Source organism: Scophthalmus maximus, chromosome 5, assembly GCF_022379125.1.
Source record: "Scophthalmus maximus strain ysfricsl-2021 chromosome 5, ASM2237912v1, whole genome shotgun sequence".
Lineage (NCBI taxonomy): Eukaryota > Metazoa > Chordata > Actinopteri > Pleuronectiformes > Scophthalmidae > Scophthalmus > Scophthalmus maximus.
Window position 1 is genome coordinate 9,682,153 of NC_061519.1, and position 26,462 is coordinate 9,708,614.

Here is a 26,462-nt window from a genome sequence, read left to right on the forward strand (position 1 = left end):
AAACGTTATTCAGAGTTCAAGGACAGATGTGAAGGAGAAAGGGTGAGGAGTCGCTGAGAGAATCCGACCGCATTTACACCAAGATATGTAACCATGCGGCCGCGGATGTTATCCACAAGGAATAGCAAGGAATTGTGGGATGTCATTGTCCCCTTTCCTTTCATAAATGGCGGGACAGTGTAGCCTCAGCTGTAGGACACATGACAGAAAGCACTGAAACGCCTTTTCTTTGCATTTAGAGAATTCAAACAAGTCCAGGTCATTTCACTCAGTGGAGAACCTTTCCCAGAAAGTCGAATCAGCCGCGGGCCAGGTAAAAGCAGTGCCTTCTGGAAGTGGAAAAAAAGCAACAACAATTTGCTTGACGGTGACAAACTGAAAACACAGTCATAGCTCTCCCTGGATAAGGGGCCTCGACTAAGTGCTAAATGTAACATGATGTATGACGCGCGGGGCAAATTTGTGATCAGACACACTTTCCCCACGGGGGCCATTAAAGTTTCATCTAATCAAGCCTCCCTGCGAAAATGACGGGGAGCGTGTAGAAAGCAAAAGTCCTAAGGGCAAAGAGTTCTTCAAGTGGATTGTGAGCAGCTTATTTTTTGGGGGTTTTAATCGCCTTGCTGAGGATAAATGTACTGGTTCATATTCAGATTGGGCTCCTAGGAGCCTGTGTTTAAACCAACAGTCGCACCAAACATACAGGCTAAAGATTCAGAGCCATGTCTGCTCGGCACAGCGAAGGAGTGGCCAAAGGTTTTCGATTACAGGACGGGACAGGGTTGTTCAGAAAAAAAAGTTGAAGAGTTGACTCAACAATTGCTGCGCATCGTCAGATCAGACAAACGCACGGTGAGGAGTGTACATTCCGGTTTCAAATGTCTTGTGTGGGTTTTTTGTCTCCGAGATGCCTTCAAACTGGTTTTCCTACTGTACATTTCTATGTCTATAGATCTCACCTGGCGCTGTGCAGCAGCATGCCCACACCAGAGAGACAGCAGATGGTGAGAGTAAGCCCTTGGCATGCACCACAGATATTAAAGATATGGTGATGGGGCGGGTGTTTTCCTTTCTTGTACGTTCATCAAAGAGGATATACACATGCACGCATACACTCGTGCAATGGCCGACCAGACTTCAATGTACATCTCTGGATAGGTGCATATCTCTAACAAACCAGCTCCTGCATGAATGAAAATACCTTTCCTTTGACACAAAAACAGCCCTGTCTCACTTTAAACCCACAGGGAACAGACGCCTGATCGTTACATACAGTGTGTGTGTGTGTGTGTGTGTGTGTGTGTGTGTGTGTGTGTGTGTGTGTGTGTGTGTGTGTGTGTGTGTGTATGTGTGTGTGTGTGTGTGTGTGTGTGCGAGTCCTGTTTGCAGCTCAAATATCTTCTGTTGTATCTTTAATAGAAAAAGAAAACCCCCCATTGACTGTGTTTCTATAATAGGAAGTCAATGTGGTGATCATTAGCGAGGAATGAAACACCATGCAGTGCAGTGGCAGTGAGACGGACCACAAAGAGACGCTCTAAGTTTTCAGGCTTCTGGGTTGGGTCGGCTCCAAGTGAGTGTGTGTGAGCAACAGATTCAGACACTCAGATCTTATAGTTGCTTTCTAGTGTCATAAACACTCTCTCATTCTGCTTTGAATAGAAATGTCACAGCAGCCTGTCCTTGTGTGCGCACACACACACACACACACGCAATTTATGACAAAAGAAGAGGTCCTTTCAGTGTGAGGACCTGAGGGAGAAGAGACAGACGAACGGGGGAACTCCCCCTCGACCTAGCAGACAGCTACGACACAGTCCTGCTGGGAGCAGAGAGGGAGACGTGACGACAAAGACAGAAGGGACGAAAATATGAACGTCTGTTCACGCACCGTTTTTGATTTCTTTTTCTTTTGTTTTACACCGACATAATCTAACTACGTTCACGTGCGAGCTAAGAACAGACTACTGGACAGTCGGATAAAGTTTGCATCATAGGAGCAGAGTAAATTGATCCCATTTCACTGTTGAAATCACTTGAAAAGTGACTTGGAAGGTTTGATTCATTATCAAAATGATTGCCATTTTATGACCTTATGATTTTATGTAATGTATAATATTGATTGATCGATTAATTTTTGTGCAATATTTAAAATGCCCCCCTGGAAATAGGTCATTAGTGAGCAGAAATCTAGGCGTCTTAATCAGGTTATGTTAATGCAGATCATGAGCTTAGAAACTAATCCAACTGAGGCCTTTATATTAGAGTTCCCACAGTCAGAGTGTTGCCTTAATCTGATTACAGTCAAATTATTAAAGTGTATGTAAATGTCCTGAGCTCGTGCTTTCTTCTGTGTATCAATCAGACTCAAAGTAAAAGCCCCCGCCTTTAGTGTTCAGCCGGGGGGCAATGACGAAGACGGTGATGTCAAAAAGACTTCACGGGGGGTTCACTTCTCTTGTTGCCATGGGAAATGCAGCTTCCTGTAATAATAAAGCAACAGGTTTTCACCGAGCTGCTCCTGGCAGGTCCCTGCATGGCCTTTCTTGGCTTTTGGAGAGAAATGACTCTTTGCCGTTGTGTGATATCTAAAGCATTCTTCAGCCTTCTCGCCAGTCAGCGACCGCTCTGCTGCAGTGTGGCGAGCAGGCGGAATCGGTCACCTGGCAACGCCTCGGTTTTAGGTTGGAGACTATCGTTTCAAAAAGCCAAGAGTGGGCTGCTTTCGGTTTGATTTGTTGATTCACGCTGGACACTGCGACAGCCCACACTGAAGGGGCGCTTTGACGGTGGAGACGAGGCAGGAGAAAAAGAGCAGGAAATGGACAATTGAGGAGAGGGTCTGATCACAGTTTTTTGGTTCTCCCACCACACACACATATATATATACCAAGTGCCCCCCGGGCCTCAGTAACCACTGGCTTCTGACTGAAACGGTCTTTGTAAGTTAAAAGGTGTGCCCGACTCAGCTATAGACCCCTGCAACAAAAGCAGTGGTTAAATAGCATGGGAACCCCCCTAGGGGTGTAGGCCAGGGTCAGTTAGTGTGTGCAACATGGGCAGTAGGGTAGGGGGGTGTGTGTAGTTAAATGTTGAAGGTTTAGTGTGTATGGGTACAAAATTGAGACTGTACTAGAGCCAGTGTATTTTGTGCATGTGTGTGTGTCCATGCGGTGTATGAGCCGATATCTGGATCGCCTGGTAGCCACAAGGGAAGCAGCTAACAGTCTTGTATGTGAACAGGCATCTGTTACCTTTTTCTTTTTTTCTGACCTGAAGTCTTACTACTTTGGTTTCAGCTCCGCGCTCTTTGTTTTCAGCGAAACACACTGTGCAGTTCCAGCCCAGCAGCAAACAAACAGACCGACGGAGTTATCGACAAGCTGGTGAACATGCGTTCGGCAGCCAAAGAGCCAGAAGTTTGTGGAAATTCAAGCAGATCTAAGACGAGAGTGGATCACGTGGCCAGAACCACGATTTTGAAATGACTGCTGGTGTTGCTCTGCAGCTGGAGGTGTGATAGAGGAACTGTTTGCTAACACATATGCTCTGTTAACTTTAAAAGGTAATAATGTTGCATTCAACTTGTTCCACTGCTCAACAACAAACTTGGTTTTTCCTTTAATTGGTCACATATCTAGTTTTTGGCTTTGGAACGTTTCGTCCACTCTCCGTTTTTTTGCACAGCAGGTGCAACATTTGTGCTGGTCATGACGAACTGCAAATTACACACCGTGTTAGTTATGCGGGAGTGAATGATCACATAGTTACTAACATATTTGTAAAGCAAACCCCTCCCGCAAAAATAAAAAAAACTTAAATACTGCCTCAATCAGTCAACAGAGCTTTTTTTTTTTTTCCTCAATAGGCTGAAGAGACAAAACAGCTGGACCCCAAATTGGATTTAACAACTCCTTTCAGCGAAAGCCCATCAGCTGCCAAGTGGCCGGGTCAGGTCAGTGAAACTCAATCTGCACGCCGGGCCAAAAGCAAAAAGGCCAGTGCTGAAAACGTGGCTGCAGTCAGCTGCTGGATGCGGGGCAGCATCTGTGCATCATCACATCCGGTTGGAGGAGAAAATTCTCTCTCTAAACATCTTTTTCGTGTACCAATGAGGAGTGATTTCATATCCATCGTCCCCAAATCATAAGGAGAAAAAGCGCCCCGATTCCGAAACACGATCACCAAGTAAGGCAGTGGAATCCCAGAAAAACTCAATTCCTTCCTGCTGGATCTTTCAAGTCAAGTCTTTGGCCTTGATGGACAGACGGGGAAAGGAAAAGAAAGAAAGAAAGAAAGGAGGGAGGGAGGGAGTAGGGGACGGATAACAAAGAGGCCAGGTCGAGGCTAAGTAGCAGCTCCGACGCCGAGACAAGGACTCCAATCAGAGAGAGTTATCCTGACAAACTCTCTCCAATCACACGGCCTCTCTCCTCCGCTGCTACGTCTCATTGCTTTTCTTTCGTCCGCCTTATTCTCGTCTCTATCACGAACAGTAGGCGAGGCTCGGACATATTGACAGCGGTGACTACTCACTGTAACAAGGGAGAAGGCAGTGCTGGGACTGCTGTGTTTATTGGTGTTGATGACGGTTGGAATGATGGCGGTTTAAAACGGCTGGGCAAAACTCATTTTGAAAATGTTCTGTCATTTTTTTTCAAGTGCCATGAAAACAAAAAAGAATGTCGTAGAGCTTGTTTCTTTTATGTTTGTATTTTCTAAGGTTTTACTTTTCCCAGCATTCAACTGGCAATGGCACAGCAGGCACCGGACAAATATAAATGTATCAATGTAAACCGAATATCATTGAGGTTTAGACTGTCAGTCGCAAGAAAACATGACATTTGAAGGAGTTGTTTTGTACAACCAACACCTTGGAACCTTAAGGGATATTCATTTTACAAAATTAAAAACACTGGGGGATGACATGATGACGATGAACAATCGTGTATCAAAATTGTTTGATTGTTTGTATCAAACTACTTGATTTACTAATCAATTATTTTTTCAACTCAACGTTTGTGTGTTTGAACTGCTTTTGAAACATATCTGCTGCAAATACACATTTTTTAAATGCTGCAATCATCTTGCGTGGCATCTCTGCGTTTTACAGGTTCCGCTGACCGTCCAGATGGCGGGAGAGTTCGAGGATCCACCAACCAGCGTGGTCCGTTGGGAAGACGCAGATGCCTCCAGAGAAATGGAAGAGGAGGAAACTTGACACAAAAAAAAATATTAATGTGCTTTTTGGTGTTAGAAGCAGATGAGATAAGATAGCATTTAATTGCTTCTTTCATAAGCGCAGCTTTAATCCCATTGTTACAGCAGTGCTGTTTCATCCCACTGATAAGTCACAACACTTTGAACACTGCTCACATACACACACACACTGTGTACACACACAAAGATTCCCCTTCTGCTGCCGTGGCAGAAAAAGTGCTTAGTGTGCCACATGCTCCCCTTTTTTGAGGCAAAAAATGTAACTAGGTGAAAATTAGACTTTAAAATGACAAAAAGGAAAATACATTGATCGCGCTATTGTGTGTTTGAGAGAGGAACAGAAAGTTAAAGAAGGGGAAGGCCGAGAGGAGGGGAACAGGGTCGTTGGATTATTTCTTCAGTTCAACCCAATTGTCGTTAAGATCGGGACGGAAAGAAGTAAAAGAAGAAACACAAAAAAAATCAAGATCAGGACATTTTTTTGAAACAACGTCAACAGCTTTAAACCACATTTCAAATCCAGTATATGTGCGTGCATGGTCAACACACACACAAACACACACATTGAGGCCCTCTGGTTTTAAAGGACACACCCAGGGACAAAACTGCAGCATGGACTCCAAAACACACACACAGAGTGCAATGCTCCTCCGGTGTAAGGCAGTGGAGATGGCATCTCATCCTGTTACACCACGATAATTAGAAACCCTGTATTCACTGATACACAGCATACACACACACGCACGCTCAGCAGAGTAAGTAGGAAATAATTCACAGCTCTAAAGTGGACATTTAGTAACCTATTATGTGCTTCCAGTGATGGACAGTTTACTGGCCCCATCTAAACTGACAGTTTAAGTGGTTTGGGTTCAAGCGTCTTGAGGCCGTCTGACATAGGTAATGTCTCAAACAGCTACATTAGCGAGACAGGGTTTTTTTGGTGTTTTTTTTACCCAGGATCCATTTGCTCATTTCGTTATGTGGAGAATTTTATTTACAGCTGTAGACAGCTGTGAAAGTGGCTGTCCACTAATATGTGTGTGTGTGTGTGTGTGTGTGTGTGTGTGTGTGTGTGTGTGTGCGTGTGCCTGTCTGCTCAGTGTATAGCAGAGTTCAGAAGCAGACTTTGTCAAGAAAAGAGTCTCTATCAATTTTTTCATTGTATTTTATCAAAGATTTGGTTGAAGTGTCAACAATCATTCGACACTTGATGACGGTTCTTCATCACAGATAATCCAAATGTGTCAAAAGCCACAGGTATGAACAACAACAACAAAAACTACAGAAAGTACCTGTAATGATTCCGTTTCTTACCAAAATGTTGTGTGCAGCTTCCGAAACTAGTCAGGACCCGAGGAGAAACGTTGAGTCTTCTCTTTCCTGTGTTCCATAAGGACTCAAAGTTTAAAACTAGCCTGTGACTTTGTGATTTGACGATGTTTTCATGCAGCTGAGTCCCTCTCATAATATATACTGTAAAAACACTGCTCACATTTGACTAAATTTGCTGGTCAGTGGAAATATTGTATTGTGGTTTGTATTGTATGTAAGTGCACTACAAACTACGTTTAGTTATCATCTTCAGAAGTGACGCATTATTAAAGCAGCCTCCTGCATTATATCTACTGCAAATGAAACTGAAACTATTTGGCGACTGGATAATTTGGCAGAAAGGAAAGTGAAAAAATACTTCATGGTTCCAGCTTATTTTTATTTCATTTATTTTTTTGGAGTAACCTGATTTTGTTGATCTTAGCTGAAAGTTTAATGGGCATTTTCCCACAATGGTGTGATATTTAACGGACGGCGTCATTATTCTATATTATCTATTTATTATCTAAATAAGCATTTATTTCACAATATCTATTGAAAAAAAAGTTCCATCTCAAGTGCGCATCAGGACTCATTTCCCTAAAATGTAGAAATCTGCATCTGCTGTGCTCTGCAGCTTTATAGGCCTTTAGAATTTACACTGAATGGATACCAGGCGTACACCAGTGTAATAAAACACTGGACAAAGAAATTGAAAAAAAAAAAAGACATCCAGGGTGTCTGTCTCCTCCATCTTTGTTTGGGTGAGACGAGGGTCGAGCAGACTGGTTGGGGTGAGGAGGGTGTGTGTGTGTGTGTGTGTGTGTGTGTGTGCGTGTGTTTGTGTGAAAAGACGAGCCAGAAAAGGCCACGGAGACACTTAAAGTGGAGGATGCCAACAATTGTGTGTGCGCATGCATGTAAGAGGGTGAGAGGTCCTGACCAGACTTATCCTCACGGCTGTTGACCACATTAATCATGTTGTATAGAGAGGAGTATGTGTGTGTGTGTGTGTGTGTGTGTGTGTGTGTGTGTGTGTGTGTGCGTGCGTGTGTCTGCACTTGACTGCTCCTATCAATTCAATTTCACTCCTCCCTCTGCTCCCTTCTTTTCTCGGGGCGTCCCCTCCCCCCGCCACAGAGCTCAGTGGTAGTCTCTCTCCCCCTCTCTCTCTCCCTCCCTCTCTCCCTCCCTCTCTCCCCCTGTGTGTGATGGACTGCTGAGAGCCTAATGAGGTCCCACCCTCCTCTTTGGCTTTTGACTGAGTGTGTGTGTGTGTGTGTGAGGGGAGGGGGGGTGGAGAGCCGGAGGTGACAGGTTCGTTATGTACTTCTTACATTCGCCTCTCAGCTCTCCTCTTCCTCCCCTCTTTCCTCCCTTCACACCTCTTCCCACTTCCCCCCCTTTTCCCTCCACTCCTCCTTCCTTCACACCCTCCGCTCCCTCTCTCCGGTCTCCTTCCCTCTCCCTTTCCTTCATCCCTCGTCTCACCCATCCCATCCCGTCCCGTCCCGGGCTCTTTTTTCATCCTCGCCTCTTGTCGTCGTCATCCTCCTCCTCCTCCTCTTCTCTCTCTCTCTCTCTGCACATTCATTTGCTGGTGAGACTGCAGCCTAATGGGCCATAGCAGGCCTTCCACTAAACAAACCCACACAGAGTGCTGTTATTAGCAAGCAGGAAGAGGGAGGGAGGCAGACAAGCCAAGGAAGGAGAGGAGAGGGGAGGGGGGCTGAGGAAAATGAAAGAGAATACAAAGGTACGGTGGGGTGATTCACGTCATCACAATGTGCATGTAACGAGTCTTCCACTCTCCAGTGTGATGTGACGATGTATCAATTTTGTAGCTTCTTTTTTTTATAGAGGAGAGGCCATTCAATGAAGCAGCATGACCCAACAGCCTCTTACTAAACAGACAGGTGAGTCACAGTGAGGGGAACCAGGTCAAACAAGTATGAACAGCATCTCCTTTAGAGTCATGAAAGCCTGCAGCGGCTCAGTATTGTTGACTTTTTGGAAATACGTCTGGGATTCTTTTGCTGATCAGCCAATCTGAATTTCCGGACGATAACACGTGAAGCAGGTTCACACAGATGATTCACGTGCATTTTTTTTAATGACCAGTAAAATTCCAATCTGGACAAGATATGAAAGCCTTAGGTGAAGCTTTATTAAGAGGAAAGCTAAGTGTAAGCATACCTCAAAACACTAACCCCTTATTACACACTACAGTGAACCCGTGTGCGAGACCTGAATTATCTTTTAATAACTTAGATTCACCTGATTTTAAGGCGTTTGTCTATGCATAATATGAAAAAGGGGAGTGGTAGAATATTGCAGCATTCACATATTCCACAAATATTACTAGGTGTAGTTATTGTGTCCTTAACTGTCTGCCCACCACGACTCTGCAGAAAGCACTGATATGCTGCTGATCAAATTTACAAATCTCTGTATTGGCTGGATATAAATTAGTGAACCCTTTTTAACACCACAAAGATGCTTTTTGATTTGATTTTAAGAAATACTATCACAATTAGCTGAAAGCAGAACCAACCATACCCCCAAAAGACCTTTTTATTCAAAGTTGTTTGATTTTCTTGCTCCATTTCGGAGCTTTAATGAACATCAGCAGCTGTATGTAAACATAGCCATGGAGATAAAGTGGACCTGAACACTTGGGCAAAGAGAGATCGGGAGCGGTCGAGACTTCTTTTAACGACCTTTGGGGGCAGGTCACGTTTCAGATTCACACGGACTCCGAATAATTCAGCCACACAGGAGGCCCTGCTCCATTTGCTAATGCACACTGACAGTGTGAATCACCATAATAGGGGACTTGGTTGCTAAGTGATATAATTATTCGTACTTTTAGCACTAAGTGCCTCCTTTAAAGCTCATCCACACATTTGGGGAAAGGGATTGACAGAGTGAAAGGGAGCCGTGAAAAGCACAAGATGACCGGGGACAGGCGAACCTTTGAAATCGGCGGCGAGCGATTCACTCGAGGGGGGGTCAGCGCTGATGAATTACATATCAACTGTTAAATACAGGAATGCATGTACGAGGAAATGTTTTCATCTAAAAGGAACATGACTGATGAGCCAGACTGCGAAGGCCTTGACAAAAGTGAGTGGAACACGTGCAGAAGGGAATTAAAAAGACATGCAGCACGGTTGTTGACTCCCATTTCCTGAGATCAAAGTCGACCAAATGTATGGAAATAGTTTCTAATCCAGCAATAATGGATGTTTCACGCACAATGGACTCCTGTGGGCCCTCGTCTGTCTTGTTGGCAATAATAGCACTGTTATTGTGAGGGGCTCTGAGTGCTGCTGAGATGGGGGCAGCACATAGGATACAGGCACTCACTGTAATACACAACCATGAGTGTACTCAAAAGAAGAGGTGGGGGGGGGCTATCTGTTTCGGATCTCTCTGATCTACGACTGGTCATTTCAAGTCGAGATGGGCAATGCACCAAAGCAGCAAATTCAGCGCATTCAAAGGAACAATGGAAGTCATCAGCATGGAGATCAAGCAACAGACAGGACTGGCTAGCACAAAGCAGGGCATTATGGGAACAGACAGAAGAGGAATCTCAATTAGAAATGACAGCGAGCGGAACGCTGTGCTCAAGATGCAACAGATGTGGATCTAGAGAAGATGATCACATTATTCTAAGGTGTTTTTTTTAAAGTGGTCGCTTTCCATTGGCTGCCAGTATACATGGCGTTTTGTATTCGTGCCGTGTGCACTTGCAACATGCACATGGTCCCAGCCTTGACGGTGCAGAACCCTCAAACTGATTCGGCTGGTACTTGCTCTGCCTAAGTGCCCACGAAAGCCTATTAGATCACGTCTGATCTAATTGGCTCCGACGATCCCTGATCATTTTTAATGTGATGCTCTTTGACAGCTCCTTTAACAAAGATTGACAGGAAGAAGCAATTAAAGACAGAAACAAATAAGAACATTATTATACCATTGGTGTGCCGCCAGGACAAGCGATGCTCGACCAGTTGAAGTTAAGAATAGACATGGATTCGAACGTGTTCTGTCCCGTGAAGGATCTTGCGTTGCCTGTTTGCATTCATTCTGTAATTTACTGCCTATTTTTCGGTGGCAGCAGTCTGCTGTTTCTGGAAGATAGCTTGATACCAGCATTGTACCTATCATTTGTGTAACTTTTCCTGACTGTTGCTTGGTCTCGTTGACAATGGCTGATCCTAATCGGTAAGAGGTTGAAGTGGCAAGTATGATTGCACGCAATTTACACTGTGATTTATCATCTGAAATCAGGTACAACTTGTCTGACGTAGAGTTTTCAGCAGCGTGGCCTTCCCTTTCCAGTGGTCCACCTCACAATTATGAGATGACCGTGTATATCGATGTATGACGTGACATTTTAATCACACCTAACCCTTCAGCGAGAATCAGGAGAGAGACTTTCAAAAGACAGGCAACACAAAATGATGAGACAGGACAGGCACTCGGTTTTGGGGCTCTGGAAAAGTCACTGGACTGGATCAAACTATACCTAAGGGAATAGTTCAGTTCAATCGTTTAGTTAAATATGTTTATTCATCCTTTTGCCAAATAGCGAGACTAACAAGGCTCTCGCAGGCCAGGCTAGTACGTAGGTGCGATCAAGGGCCAGTTAGCTTAGCATAAAGACTGGGAAAGAAGTGGGAAACGGCTAGCTAGTAGCTTAAGTTTAAAAAGTGTGGATGCCAGCACCTATGCTTGTTTTCTAACTCAGGTTACACTCACGTTTGTAAAAGTGTCTGCCAGGTGGACTTAGGACACAGCCTTGTTTCTAGTATCTAGGCTGGTTTGAGCTAAGCTAACTGCCAGCTAGCTTTAGCTTTACATTTAATCACACAGGCAATGAGAGTGGAATCAATCTTCTCATCCGAGTGGAAGCAAACCAAACAAAAATAAGTTTATTATTATTATTATTATAATTATTTGGTTGATTGAACCTTGGCAACATGGCAAGAATTATTTGGTGTGTTTTTTTTGGTTTTTTTGCTAGCTGGCCGCCACACACTGCTGCTCATTTCTGTCTGAAACGCTGCCAGACAATAGAAGTATTGCCACAGGAATCCCATGTCAAAAAACTAACAACCCCTTTTAAGTTCCGAGGGCTCCGCTAAAACTGCCTGCAGCCAATGAAAGGAGGACAGAAAACACACACACACACACACGCACACCTCGAATGCGAGTTCTGCTCGAATGAGTTGTATCCAACCATCAAGTAATCAATACACAGGAGGAAGGAAAATGGGTTTGGGGGAGGGTCGATATAATGACGACAGCTTTTATGTTTTCAGTCTGGGGTAAGAGGATGTCTTCGGAAGGACCGGTGAGGCTTGAACTTCTTCAAGTGTAGGACAATTACTTCATCTTTTTTCTCGCGGCTGGTGAGGCTTTGGTTGGCGCACGTCCAAATTTAACTAATGAATCCCATCATCTACAAATAGGTCTATCCCCCTCCCCCCAAGAGGTTTTTTTTTCCTTGAACAACACTACCTGTCACAGCTTTCCTCCCCCGCTCAAGTCATCCTGGACTTCCCCTCCTGTCGGGTTCCACACCCCAGGCATTGCTTTTATTTTTATGGAAACACGTCACTTAATCTCATGCGGGTTAGGAGATTATTTTACACGAAAATGTACCGTAGAGAATATAGTATTTTCCCCCACTTTCACGGAGCTCTGAGGCTGACAACGTGGTCATGTGACGGAGTTAGTTTTGGGTCTGTTTTGCATTTCAAACGCCCGCTTCCCCTTCGCGTCTGTCCATTTTGCTGCTTTCTCCCCAACATTTGTTAGGCAATTACAACCAAACAAGGGGCGTGATAGCCTCAGCTTTCTCTTTCAAGTCCGGCCTCTCTCCGAGATACAGAAAGGGGCCAAATGTGAACAAATACCACGGGATACAATCGCACGGGCCAGTAAAAGACAGTTGTGGAACAGTTTGATAACCGCATACAGCCGCTTGTCTGCTTCAAAAGCTTAAAGGACAAGGCCACCATTGATCTCTGCTGATAACGGAACGCCCACCACCATAGGTAAAAGCACTAAAGGTGGAGGAAAAAACACAAACCAACACACGGGATAACAGGACAGTAGTTATAAAAAGAAGAGTAGTGTTTACTCTATATCTCACACAACCTTCATGCACAAGCTGTTTTTGAGGGGATGGTGCTGAGCAAACAGCGGAAAAAGGGCAAAGGATGCCATTTTTGTTTTCTCGTGCACACCAGTCCGGAGTGGAAGTGGTGTGGCTGGAAATCACAGCGGAAATGTGGCTGAAACACCTGAGGCCAGGTTTTAAACAGAAAGCACATGAGGACAAAGGCGCCCAGCGAGGGGGAAGGAAAAAGTACAAAAAAGTGAGCGTTGTGAGGTTAATCGTCGAAGGTCGCTTGGCTTTGAAGAAACAATCCACCCACTACTTTCTACTTTTACCCGATACTTGGTTCATGACAACGTTTTCCATCTGCCCTTGTAAACTCTCCCGGGAGACTGTGAACCTCAAAGGGTTTTACCATGGGAGCAAAGCAGTAGCTTCTGGAAATTGAACGAACAGGCTTGTGGCCTAGGTATGTTCGAAAAACACTAGTTCATACAAGGTGTCACCCGACCAGTCGTCCAACATCTTAAGGGCCGACAATAAGGCAGACCTAAAGATTTGCATATTGAAAAAAAAAAACTGGGGATGTTACACTCGCTGTGTGTCCTCACGTTATGGCACTTTTGCCCACAAACCTCTGCATTTACAAAACTGCGGCTGCCACGTGCCTCTCGAAATGTGAAACCTTGTGGCCAACAACTAGGAAGCCACCATATATATATATATATATATATATATATAAAAACTCAGCAGGTAGGCAGAAAACAACAGCACGCATAATGTACAAAGGGTGGCGTTGCTGTCGTCTTAAAAGGTCATGACAGCGACACATTTGGCTTTTCATGATCTTAAGAAGAGCTCAAGCTGTGTGCTTGATGGAGATTTGAAGTGGCCACTAGAACTTTGGGGAGTAATAGCAATTTCTGCAAAGATAGAGGTGAACATGTTCATATTCATGGACACTGAACAAAGATGAGTCAAGCTTTTGTTAAGACTGTGAGGTTGTAGTTTTCAAATTGTCGTTTGGTTCTTGCTGGTAGAAAACAACGCGAGCAACACTCCATCTATCAGAAATGTTTTTCTTCTATTACAGCAAAAATCCAAGGAAGGTCACATCATCACCATCACCAGACACAAAAGCAGACGGCAACAAGAAGGAAACTGAACACAAAACTGTGCGTTTTCCTCCCAACACACAGATGTGACATACAGATGGTCGCCTCGCCGTCTGGTGGAGGAAGCACTCGAACAACAACCCCTGATTAATGATTTTATATAATCAGTCCTCATGTGCACAAACACTCCCTCTCTCTCTCTCGTGTTAGTGTGTGTGTGTGTGTGTGTGTGTGTGTGTGTGTGTGTGTGTGTGTGTGTGTGTGTGTGTGTGTGTGTGTGTGTGTGTGTGTGTGTGTGTGTGTGTGTGTGTGTGTGTGTGTGTGTGTGTGTGCGTGTTTACAGGTGCCTCTCTCCCTTTGATGAACACAACGGCCGGGCGTCTTGCTAATGGCCTCATCTTTCACGAGCCTCGCCGAGAGCTAATAAGAGTGTGGGGACGATTTGTTTTACTGATTTTCTCTTTTCGAGTGTGGCGGCCGTGGAATTAATTACACTGATTAAATATTGTCCGCCTGCACGGCGCGCCGGGAAGGGGCTGAGGACGGACAGCAGCATGTGAGCATGGATGACACTCCGCATGCGCCAAGTGGTTAAAAAGTTGCGGCTCCGAAATGGGTTCTGCTTTGAATACACGTAGACGAATAGATATGCAAGAACAAATAGAGCCTTAACGGGGAACATAAAAAAGAGTAGAAAACAATTGCAGTGGAGATTAAGCACTTACAAGTTTTCTTCACATGAAAGTGACGACGTGCATTTAAATATTCACAAGCTTTTTTCGAAAAGCACTTTACCAAACAAAGATAGAAAAAGTGGTACAAAGCAAATGCAAGGCACGAGATTCAAACAACATAAATATACATTAACGGTAAAAATATACCAAACACTAACGGCAGAGAAACAAACCTCGTCCGAGGCCAGACAATCCTACTAATTCTGTCTGGCTTTTTTTTACAAACAAATGGAAAGGAAACAGAAAGTTTCAGAGATAAACTAAACCAAACTGTTGTAAATATTTAAGACCCAAACATGATATCTCCCCTATCTCACATTGTGAAGCAAAGCAATTAGTTTGGGTACGAAAAGTCTGACACGGACCACAAAACTGTACTTTGTTAAAATAAGGACACAGATGGGTCCCCACAGCGGACTCAAAACACCACTTATCTCTTATACCACCTACGCACGAATCATATCAAACAGCACGGGGAGAGTCCACTGTGGAGAGGAGCAGAAACAAGTCAAGTCGACTGTTCAAAACAAAGGCCAGACTCAGACTCGCGGCACAAAGACGCGGCTGCTGTTGCAACTTAACATCTGGCCCCCGACGCGCACGGGGAAACGTAGGAGTAACGAGAATATGTACCGTCATCTGGATATGAAATGACCTCTCTAGGTGTGACATTCTGGTCACATCACGCAACCCTGACACAAAGAGAGTTGAAGATTAGTCTGAATGAGATGAGACGCGAAGAAAAGATGCCGCAGAGACTTATCTTTACTGATTTAAAGCTGCTTTGATTAAGTTGTTTTATGACCACTTTTTTAAAGTTGTTGGCTAATGGTTTAGGAAAGAGTCTGGCCGATCCAGATAAACGTCAGCCGTCACTCTTCGTTCACTCACTCGATGACTCCCGAGGGAAACGCCTGGCCTTTTAGCTTTCAAATGTTCAGTAAGTTCTCTGTATGTCCATTACTGTAATTGACACGTTTCACATTGGACACAGTCATTTTATTCACTATCAGCAGAAAAGCTTTCAAACTAATCCTAAACAACTGCAATAGCCAACAAGGGGAATGGGGAAAAGATGAAAAAAGCGTCAAGACAGGAGCAAACAGTGTAAAAAAAAGCAAAAAAAAACAGAAGTGTGTTGCCTCCCCCATGATAAGCCGGCTTGCGTGGGGGTCTGGCCTCTGGTGAAATGCAAACCACAGTTACCCAGAAGAACATGAGCCAACATCCTCCCGGTGTGGAAACGGCAGAGAGGCGCACACCCAGGGCACCGCTGTCGACTGTCTGACCTCCTTCTCACTCATTATCGATGAGCAACTCTTTCCAGCCCCCCCCCCCCCCCCGCAGTCCCCCCGTCAAAACCCACCGACACTTCCTTTCCTCAAGATCTTGCATTGGCCAACTAAAAGCTCCTTTTCTTTGCAGGAGCCCGCGGACAGAATGTGATTACAGTGCGAGTCATCTTTTTACTGATGTAAGAATCGGAGAGGGGCGAGTGTGTGCGAAGAGCATAAAAGAGGTTGATGAAGAAAAGAGCAGAAAGTGAGCTACATAAAAGGGTTGGTGATGGAGTGAAACGGAGATAAAGAATTAAAAGTGGGAGGAGGGACAGAAAGAGGACAGAGTAGGAGTGAAGAAAGTAGAGAGAGGTGCTGTGTCAGATACAGTATGAGAGATGGGAGGATGGGCTCACCGCCTCCTCAGGCCTTTTACCGCGCAGAGTTACACCAGAGGCTCACGAGTTTTCCCACAACAAGGACCCTCCGCAGCCATTCTGCCAGGAAATGACAACTGAGGAAATCCTGGTTAAGACCAGCCACCAACGCCTCCCACACACACGCACGCACAAACTGAGGGATCACACACACCGCCTTATCAGTTCCAAACTGCTGGTCGGACAAAGACAAACAAATTAAAGATGTTAAATTGATGATTAATAAATGAGATTAATCAATAATGAAAGACTGACTAGTTGCAGCCCGAGCAGACATTACGTCAGTTGACTTGGTCTGGGGCTCTTCCGATCGCCCGCTTCCACCGCAATCATTTACAAGGGAAATCATTTTCATCATTTATACAAACGCTGTTAGATCTTCGGCGGACGAGAACATTTGTGCTGCACATGGGCCGAGCGGCGCTGAACAAAGAGGATAACATTCTCAGATGCGACATATGAAAAACAAACAAGAGAACTTTGCTTTACTAAAATAGTCGAGAATTGGCAAAGACAAAACTGTTGTATCACAGAATAAGCGAGGAAAAATCCTGAAATTTGACATGGATACTTTTGGTTCTTGGCAGTTTTGGAGTCATACATCATGACACGGTTCCCCCAGGACCGAGAAGTGCCGATGTTAATGGCCGGCCCCTGATTCCAGGAGCTCAGACGTTCGCAGTAAAGACGCCTCGCTGCGCTGTTTTCCGCCCACTGACCGACTCTCCAATACAGTCTAATCCTGTTCAACTTTACGGCCTCACTTTGTCACCGCTGCTTCAGAGGACGTCGGGGAGCCATTACAGCTTTATGTAACGTGGCGGAGACGGGGACGGGCACGCGCGCGCGCACACACACACACACAGACAGATCCCTCCCACATACCAGCCACCCCCACCACCACCTTTCTGTGAACAAGGGGTTTTTCTACAGCTGGGTAACAAAGCATGACCCAATAATCCCAAAGCTTGACTCAAAGCTAAAGAAGCCCCCCACCCCCTCCCTCCTCTTATATCCCTTCCTCCCGCTCTCTGAGGACTTCATAAGGCTCTGGCAAGGGGGCTTCTGGGCGTACACACACGCATTTGTGTGTGTGTGTCATGCATGAGGAACAGGGTGGGGTGGGGGTTGCCAATACAAGCACGCTTAGCTTTGATTATTCTAATTATGACTTGGAGCGAGGAGTGGATTATTATGAACACATGGGCCGACGAGTTGTTGATGAGCTCACGTCCCCTCTGTTCCTCTGTGTTTCCGTTAAAGTGTGCCGAAGGCCTTTACTGGCAATGCACAGGAGGGGGGGGGGGGCATACAGTCAACCGATGACACATATACATGTCTCCTGTGTTAAATATTATGAACACGGAATGAAATGACATTCTTTTCCCAAACCAATTCATCATTACTCAACAGCTGAGAAGCAGTGAAAGACAATATCCAGGGTTTGTTTGATTTTTTTTCTTCTTCCCTACGCATAAGAGCCGATGTGACAAATCCTGGGGGTGAATCATCCACGCGGCCGCTTGCCTCACTAGTAGAATTTGATTCTGTTTTGCTTAAACTTCATTTTTTGTTCTTCTTTTCTTTCTTAAATTGTGGCAACAGCCGGCAACAGTTGTCCTTCTCCTCCTCCTCTCAGACAGCCCTACTCTGGACTTAAACTTTCCATGACCCGGACACTGAATTTGTCAAGTACTGCAGAGTAGAAAAGCAGATCAAGGACCCCCCTTCCCCCTCCCTCCCACATGCACCCACCCACCCACCCACCAGATCCCATTAGTAATTACCTGAAAAAACAAGAGCAATTCCAGATCGGCCTCTAGGGCTCGCCGACTCAGACAGAGCGGGACGAAAACAATTCTCGAGGTGAGTGCGAGTTTTACTGGAACAGGAGCGCCTGCTGGGCTTGTGATGGCTGTGAGGAATAATAATGATAAAAACAATAATAATAATCATAACTTAAAAATGTTACATCTCATGATAGCCCGAGCTTGTGATCTCATCACAGCGTTTCCTGGCTCTTTCTGTGTAATTGTGTAATTTGGATTGTTTCATTCGAGTCAGATGGGAGAGGGGAATCACTGTAAAGAGGATGCTGGGGGGGGGGACTGTGGTTTCAAGTCCCTTTAAAGTCGCAAACACAGACGAGAGCTGGATAACGACACACACAGGCGACGGCGCTGTCTTGGCTACAGGCAAACAAAACTAAATCAATCCGGCAAAAAACAAAACCCAGAAAAACGTTTGTTTGCTTTCAGTGTATAGTTAGTCGGCCGAGCCCAAACAATCGGGATGCGATTAAAGGATTAATACCAGTTTTTTTATTTCAGACTGCGGCTCCCAGAGATGCCGTATATCAAACCATGCGTCAACGTGCGTGTGTCAGCACGCAGCCCGGCCTCGTTCCGGATCTCACTCTCGCCGGCAACTTCCTCCTACGCGGAGCACACGAGGCACGGCCGTCTCCTGCTTTTTCTTGAGAGACAAGCGCCCGCTGCCACTATTTTAAGTGGCGATTGGATTGTGCAACGTCAGGCGAAAGTAATATTCCAAGGCTGTAATTTACAGGTGTGGAACACGATCCGTAATGAGTGCATTGTGTGTGTGTGTGTGTGTGTGTGTGTGTGTGTGTGTGTGTGTGTGTGTGTGTGAGCGCGCTTGGTTGCCCAACCTATCTAGAGCGAGGCCTGGAAGGAAAGAAGAGAAAGATAAAAAAAGAAAACAATTGTCCTCCTGATAAGCCAGTCTGTAAACCTCGCACAACGAACTGGTTCCCATGGTCCACAGAGTGGCGACCGAGCCAAATCTTATCCCGGGTGTCACACAGTCCTGTGTTTTTGATGACCGATAACCGTGGACCGTGTGCCCTGCCTGCCTGCTGTGACCGACCTTGGGAGGGGAGAGGCAATTCGCCGGTCAAGACTGGGAAGTATTTGCTCACTGGATGTATGCTGTTTTTTTAAGAAATGTTATTTCCATACCATTTAAATTTTAACTGAAGCTTATAGCCAAATGGGACACAGGCAGCGGCGTCTGAGATCACAAACTATAGGTGTGGGCGGTGCTGCGCGCGCACACACACACACAAACACACAGCATTGACAGATTACAATCCCTGATTCCACTAAATCCGAGGGATTCCACCTTTGTGCGAGGACTTCAAACTTCACAAAGGCCCCTTTGCGTACACCGTGCAACCATAAGGCCCCGTGGCAACCAGAGAGAAAAATAGTGGAGACTTTTTTTTTAACTTCACTGGTTGTGTGTGATCCCCCCCATCAGACGTAAACTTGCAACGGGGGAAAAAATAAAAAAACTGGATCCAAAAGCCACAAATCTCACTTCCATATTCACAAGTCCCAATTAGTTAGGGGGGCGGAATCGATGAGCAATTTATGAGATGCAATTACACACAGCAGTCACACAGAGCAGACAGCCCCCCTCCTCCTCTTCCTCCTCTTCCTCCTGCAAAACACTGGAGCAACATGACCCCCCCAGACAAGCTCCAGTGGCTCCCTCGCACCATATGGCCGTAGAAAGGAAAAACAACAAATACTCCCCGGCAACCATAAAAAGGGCTGGCTCTTTTATTTTCTCTTTTCTCCTTGTCTAAACCCTCCATCGGTTTCGTCCCATCAACGTGCCCGGGCTCGGCTCGTTGTGAAACTGAGGAGAGCGACCGAGGGGCTGAAAGAGAGGAGCATTTCACGGAATGGCCCTTTGTTTGGGGGGGAAACAGCCTCTCTCTCTCTGTCTCTATGTCTCTCTCTCTGTCTCTCCCTCTCTCTCTCTCTGTCTCTCCCTCTCTCTATCTGTCTCTCTCTCTCTCCCTCTCTCTCTCTCTCTGTCTCTCTCTCTCTCTCTCTCTCTATGTCTCTCTCTCTCTGTCTGTCTCTCTCCCTCTCTCTCTCTCTCTATGTCTCTCTCTCCCTCTCTCTCTCTCTCTATGTCTCTCTCTCTCTCTCTATGTCTCTCTCTCCCTCTCTCTCTCTCTCTGTCTCTCTCTCTCTCTCTCTCTCTCTCTCTCTATGTCTCTCTCTCTCTGTCTGTCTCTCTCCCTCTCTCTCTCTCTCTATGTCTCTCTCTCCCTCTCTCTCTCTCTCTATGTCTCTCTCTCTCTCTCTATGTCTCTCTCTCCCTCTCTCTCTCTCTCTATGTCTCTCTCTCTCTATGTCTCTCTCTCTCTCTCCCTCTCCCTCTCTCTCTCTCTATGTCTCTCTCTCCCTCTCTCTCTCTCTCTCTCTATGTCTCTCTCTCTCTATGTCTCTCTCTCTCTCTCCCTCTCCCTCTCTCTCTCTCTATGTCTCTCTCTCTCTCCCTCTCCCTCTCTCTCTCTCTATGTCTCTCTCTCTCTCTCTATGTCTCTCTCTCTCTCTCCCTCTCCCTCTCTCTCTCTCTATGTCTCTCTCTCTCTCTCCCTCTCCCTCTCTCTCTCTCTATGTCTCTCTCTCTCTCTCCCTCTCCCTCTCTCTCTCTCTGTGTCTCTCTCTCTCCCTCTCTCTCTCTCTCCCTCTCCCTCTCTCTCTCTCTATGTCTCTCTCTCTCTCTCTCTCTCTATGTCTCTCTCTCTCTCTCTCTCTCTCCCTCTCCCTCTCTCTCTCTCTATGTCTCTCTCTCTCTCTCTCTCTCTCCCTCTCCCTCTCTCTCTCTCTATGTCTCTCTCTCTCTCTCTCTCTCTCCCTCTCCCTCTCTCTCTCTCTATGTCTCTCTCTCCCTCTCTCTCTCTCTCTATGTCTCTCTCTCTCTCTCTATGTCTCTCTCTCCCTCTCTCTCTCTCTCTATGTCTCTCTCTCTCTCTCTATGTCTCTCTCTCCCTCTCTCTCTCTCTCTGTCTCTCTCTCTCTCTCTCTCTCTCTCTCTCTATGTCTCTCTCTCTCTGTCTGTCTCTCTCCCTCTCTCTCTCTCTCTATGTCTCTCTCTCCCTCTCTCTCTCTCTCTATGTCTCTCTCTCTCTCTCTATGTCTCTCTCTCCCTCTCTCTCTCTCTCTATGTCTCTCTCTCTCTATGTCTCTCTCTCTCTCTCCCTCTCCCTCTCTCTCTCTCTATGTCTCTCTCTCCCTCTCTCTCTCTCTCTCTCTATGTCTCTCTCTCTCTATGTCTCTCTCTCTCTCTCCCTCTCCCTCTCTCTCTCTCTATGTCTCTCTCTCTCTCCCTCTCCCTCTCTCTCTCTCTATGTCTCTCTCTCTCTCTCTATGTCTCTCTCTCTCTCTCCCTCTCCCTCTCTCTCTCTCTATGTCTCTCTCTCTCTCTCCCTCTCCCTCTCTCTCTCTCTATGTCTCTCTCTCTCTCTCCCTCTCCCTCTCTCTCTCTCTGTGTCTCTCTCTCTCCCTCTCTCTCTCTCTCCCTCTCCCTCTCTCTCTCTCTATGTCTCTCTCTCTCTCTCTCTCTCTATGTCTCTCTCTCTCTCTCTCTCTCTCCCTCTCCCTCTCTCTCTCTCTATGTCTCTCTCTCTCTCTCTCTCTCTCCCTCTCCCTCTCTCTCTCTCTATGTCTCTCTCTCTCTCTCTCTCTCTCCCTCTCCCTCTCTCTCTCTCTATGTCTCTCTCTCTCTCCGCCGCGAAACGCGAGACGCGTATCGATCGCGTCGAGCTGGAAGTCCCCCCCCCCTCTTTGTGTTTGGAGGTTATCATCAGTTATACATTTAATACAATCGAAACATGTCTTATGTTTTCCCACCCCTCGATCGGAGCGGATGCGCTCTTTGTCCGGTCCGATCGGCGGACACCAGCAGCAAACACGATCTCTCTCTCTCCTGGATTAGCGTTGGATTAATCATTATAACCGCTCTTTGTTCCTCGACCGACCGGGAGCCGGGGAGAAAGAAGAGGAGGAGGAAAAAAAGTCTCTCTCTCTCTGTCTCTCCCTCAAACATAAATGAAGCTCCGACGCTGGCTCTTTTGTATCCGCGTCTGTCACACAAGCCCCCCGCCTCCTCCCCCGCCTCTCCGCCGGGGTTACAGCTCCGGCCAACCCCCCCCCCCCCCCCCCCGGTCGAGTAGCCCCGGAGAGGGGGAGGACGGGAGACCGGTAGATAGTCGCGACTTCTTGCGAGGAGACCCCCTCATCGGGGGGGGGGGGGAGCACCGGGGAGCCACAATAGGAAGAATCCCTTTAATATTTAAACGGCAGCAGGTCGAGCTAAGCTAACAGAGAGCCGCTTCACACGGGTCGGAGGAAACACACACACACACACACACACACTCGACAACTACATGTTTCCGTCACAAGTTTACTAAAGTTTAAAAAAGACAAAAGCAACCGAAACCCGCGCGGCTCCGCATAGTTTCCACGACGGCAGAGAGAGAGAAAAAAACTTCCATCAAATAGATCCAGCGGCGGCGGCGACGCTCGGGGACGCTCCGTGGTTGTCTGTGCCCCCCCCCCCCCCCCGGGAAAAGACAATATTCCACTTACCGACTTGCAAAACGTTTTCCACGCAGCCGGTCTCGAGCAGCCTGATGCCGCGGCGGAACGGCAGCCCGTCTCCCGTGCCCGCCGCCCCGGCTGCCCCCGCGGTAGCCGCCGCGCCGGTGGTAGATCCTCCACCCCCGGCACCAGCGGCGGCGGCGGCGGCGGCGGTCGTAGCTCCGGACGCGGCACCACCAGTGCCGCCGGTCGCCGCCGACGGACCCTCCTCGCCGGCGACCCGGCACTGAAACGACGAGTACATGCATATCTCCTTTTCGTTGCGGGGGAAAGACCAGTAGACGATGCGGCGCTGGACGGGCTCCGGGATCCGCTCGAAGCGCTCCTCCACCCGCTCGAAGGCCCACTTCTCCGCCACTGCCTTCGCGGCGCAGTCCAGGAGGGACTCCGGGGAGCGGTGCCGGGAGCCGGACGACCCGCTCCCGTGGCCGGGCCCCGGTCCGGGGCCCCGGGGAGCGGGGCGCAGGCAGGGTCGCTTGCTGGCCGGTGGTGTGGAGAAGAGGGGATGCGGCGGCTGTTCTCTGCGTCCTTCCGCCATGGCGAGCCGATCGACACTGAGGAGACGGACGGTGCGCGGACACCGAGCGGCAGCAGGAAGCGGACTTCACACACTCACTCACACACACACACAACACACTCAGCGAGTGTCAAACCAGACAGTATCCAACACCTGCTTTCCGGTTGACATTTCAAAATAAAATGAGCTCGTTGGGCTTTTTTTTTTTTTTTAAATCAACACATGTAACAGACTCCACCGGTCACAGTGAGGCCGATACAAGACTGGTTTGATAGATTGATCCAAAAGTCCATGTTCAGAGGGAGGAGTCAGAATTCTGAGATAAAAGTCAGAATTCAGAGAATAAAGTCAGGAATTCTGAGATCAAAGAGATTGAAGTCAGACTTCTGAGATTAAAGACAATAACTACTGCACTATTTCCACTGTTAATATTTCATGTAACTTCTTTAAATGTATTAGTCTTATCCTCCTATCTCTATCTATCTATCTATAATTCTGAGATCAAAGAGATTAAAGGCAGCATTCTGAGATCAAAGAAAACTCAGAACTCAAATACATGTTTCACGTGTGGCCCTAATCCTCCTCTGTACTCCTGCCAGAGGTTCCCCCATGTGAAAGTTGAAATTGTGTTACTGCGGCCAATTTGATATATAATATGTAGGAAAAAAATATTATTAAATGAATATTTATATAAGAGCTCATCATAGAGTAGTAGTAATAATAATAATAATAATAATGATAATAATAATAATTGTATTCGTATAGCCCCTTTCAGAAGTAGTTTCACAAAGTGCTTTCACAAAAACATCACAGACAATTAAAATCAGGATTACAACAATAATAAGGTTTTCAGGCCACATATCTGTATAAAGAAAAGGATATAAAAAACAATATAAAAAGAAGACATCACATAAAAGCAAGTCTATAGAAATTGGTGTTTAAAAGTGACTTAAAAGAAGTATTAAAATGTATTGTGAAATAACCTATAAAAACACAATCATGGATGCAACAGTGATGGTTATGTTACCTCAAATATCTTTGTTATATTTCCGGGTATATTTCAAATTTAACATGAAATCTCACCATCTCGTCAAACTTAACAATATAAACATAACACATAACTTAACAATACCACCACCCCTCCTGAAATCAATGTGCTGCCTTTTCCCTTGTGTTATCCCTTTCCTTCCGATGCAGAAATGTTCTTGATGCGACGATCATAACTTGGGAGATGTCACCATTTTTATCATCATTTTGTAGCTTGGGCCAGTTCAACTGTTCCTTCTCCTTCTGGCTCTCACTTTGTTTTGTCCCTGCAACATTCGTCTTCCACAGTCTTTTTGCGCCATCAATTAAATTCATTCATTATTAATCCATATAATAATAATAACTATACATCACATTTATACAGCGCTTTTCCAAATGCACAAGGACGCCTTAATCAATGCATCAATGATTAATGAGACTCGAAGAAAAGTGTTGCACTTCACTCAGCGTGAGGGGAAAGGGTATTAAAAGGCAAATACTGCTTCCATTCATGGTTAACTGATATGGAATCATTTCATTTACACACACATTTATGATAAAGAGCATAAACATACACACAAAATATACATCAATCAATTTCAGTGAATGAAATATGCAACATTTTTGTGTATCAGCTTGTTAGAATGAATGAGTAACAGCGGCACTTTTATTTTAAAAGTCAAATCCTTTCATTTCCTGTCTTTTTGGCAATATGCCTGTGTGACTTGTTATGACTGAGCAGGCAGAGGCAGGCATAGAGTTGAAACACACACACACACACACACACACACAGAGAGAGGGAGGGAGAAAGAGAGAGGGTCAGTAAATTGATGATAGGTGGAGGATGTTACACATCACTAACCAACACAATAACAAAACACTCACAGTCTCCAATCAGCATTGGCCAACTGCAGCTCCCACATCTGCTCTCCCACATTCAATCAGGCATCATTTTTACATGAATGGATGTAATTTACTGACGGCAAAGTGTCTGACATAGTGTGAAAAAAACAACGAGGTGAAATCAATGCAAATATACATTAACATGAATAAGCCAACTGTTTCTCCCCATTGCTGTTTGCCTGTTGTTGTTGTTTTTCTCTCTCGCTGTAAATTGCCGCTTCACTTTTCCTCTCGACCTCAGGGAAGAGTCCTTGATGCGTGAGTTTTGCACGGACGCAGATAACCATCGCAGACGTCACTCCGTGAGAAGCAGAGTCACCGTTTTGCAAATTAAATTCGCACGGTTACGTGTTCCATAAATATCAATCGACCTCAGGTAAGCGAATACACATTGAGTGGATTGGGTGCAGCCCTCCAGTCAGTTTCCCTTTGCCAGGGCTCATTTCACAAGCAAAATGAGCCCTGTGCTCATGCATTTGAGGCTACACCCACAACTTAAAGACTTTCACAATAATTACACAATATTGTGGAGCAAAGAACAATTATACATATGTGTGCAAGTCCACTTGCAAAAAGTTAAAACTGATGTTGTTGCTGTTTTTACACATTGTAACTCGTAGCCTGGAACCCAGACTGATTCTGGGAGCTTATTTCATTTGCTCTGCCAGACTCTGTCTGGATCCCCCATTCGGAAGTGATTTCCTCCTGGCAGAAAACTTGCTGGTCCAATCACAACTGATTATCTGACAATGGGCGGGGCTTATACCACGACGTGGAGGGAAGCGACTTTTGTAAACAACCAAGAAGGCTGCCGTGGATGAAGGAGCATTTGACTAAAAGTACCCCATATTTTCAAATTTCTCACAAAAGGACGGCAACAATTATTCACAGACATTGAGGCATCATCATCATAGGCGTCTCCTCTGCTCCAGTCTGTTGACATTTTCGCGACGCTCAACAGACGTCACATGATTCGTTAATATCCCATTGCGTCCAAAGGCATTTTGCTCTGCATCCGTTCGTAACGCCTCTTGAAAATTGAAAAATGAACGAGAGGTCCTTGTATTAATCTGGCTACGCCAGGCTAGTGATTACTATGGTATTGTGAAAATATCACAAAGTCTACTCAACCATATTTTATTAGTGGTTAAATTTACGTCGGTATACTCTGACATGTTTTAATAGTATCATGATCGTTTCATCAAATTCGTAAACTTTGGGGCTGCAACCAACGATTATTTTCATTATCAATTAATCTTACGATTATTTTCTCGATTTATCGATTAGTTGTTTGGTACATAAAATATCATAGCTATTAGCATAGCATTTGTTTTGTTAGCACACCAAAGATTTTTAGTTTA

The 26,462-nt window shown here is 45.8% G+C and overlaps 1 protein-coding gene across 1 annotated transcript in view; it reads right to left on the reverse strand.

Moving 5' to 3' along the window:
- The window catches only part of zswim5 (zinc finger, SWIM-type containing 5), a 64,310-nt gene extending 40,806 nt beyond the window's left edge, over positions 1 to 23,504 (reverse strand). The window contains exon 1 of the mRNA XM_035633506.2: positions 22,644 to 23,504. Coding sequence (XP_035489399.2) covers positions 22,644 to 23,193 — 550 coding nt within the window. The 5' untranslated portion in view covers positions 23,194 to 23,504. The remainder of the gene's footprint in view (positions 1 to 22,643) is intronic.
- Positions 23,505 to 26,462: the final 2,958 nt, after the last annotated feature.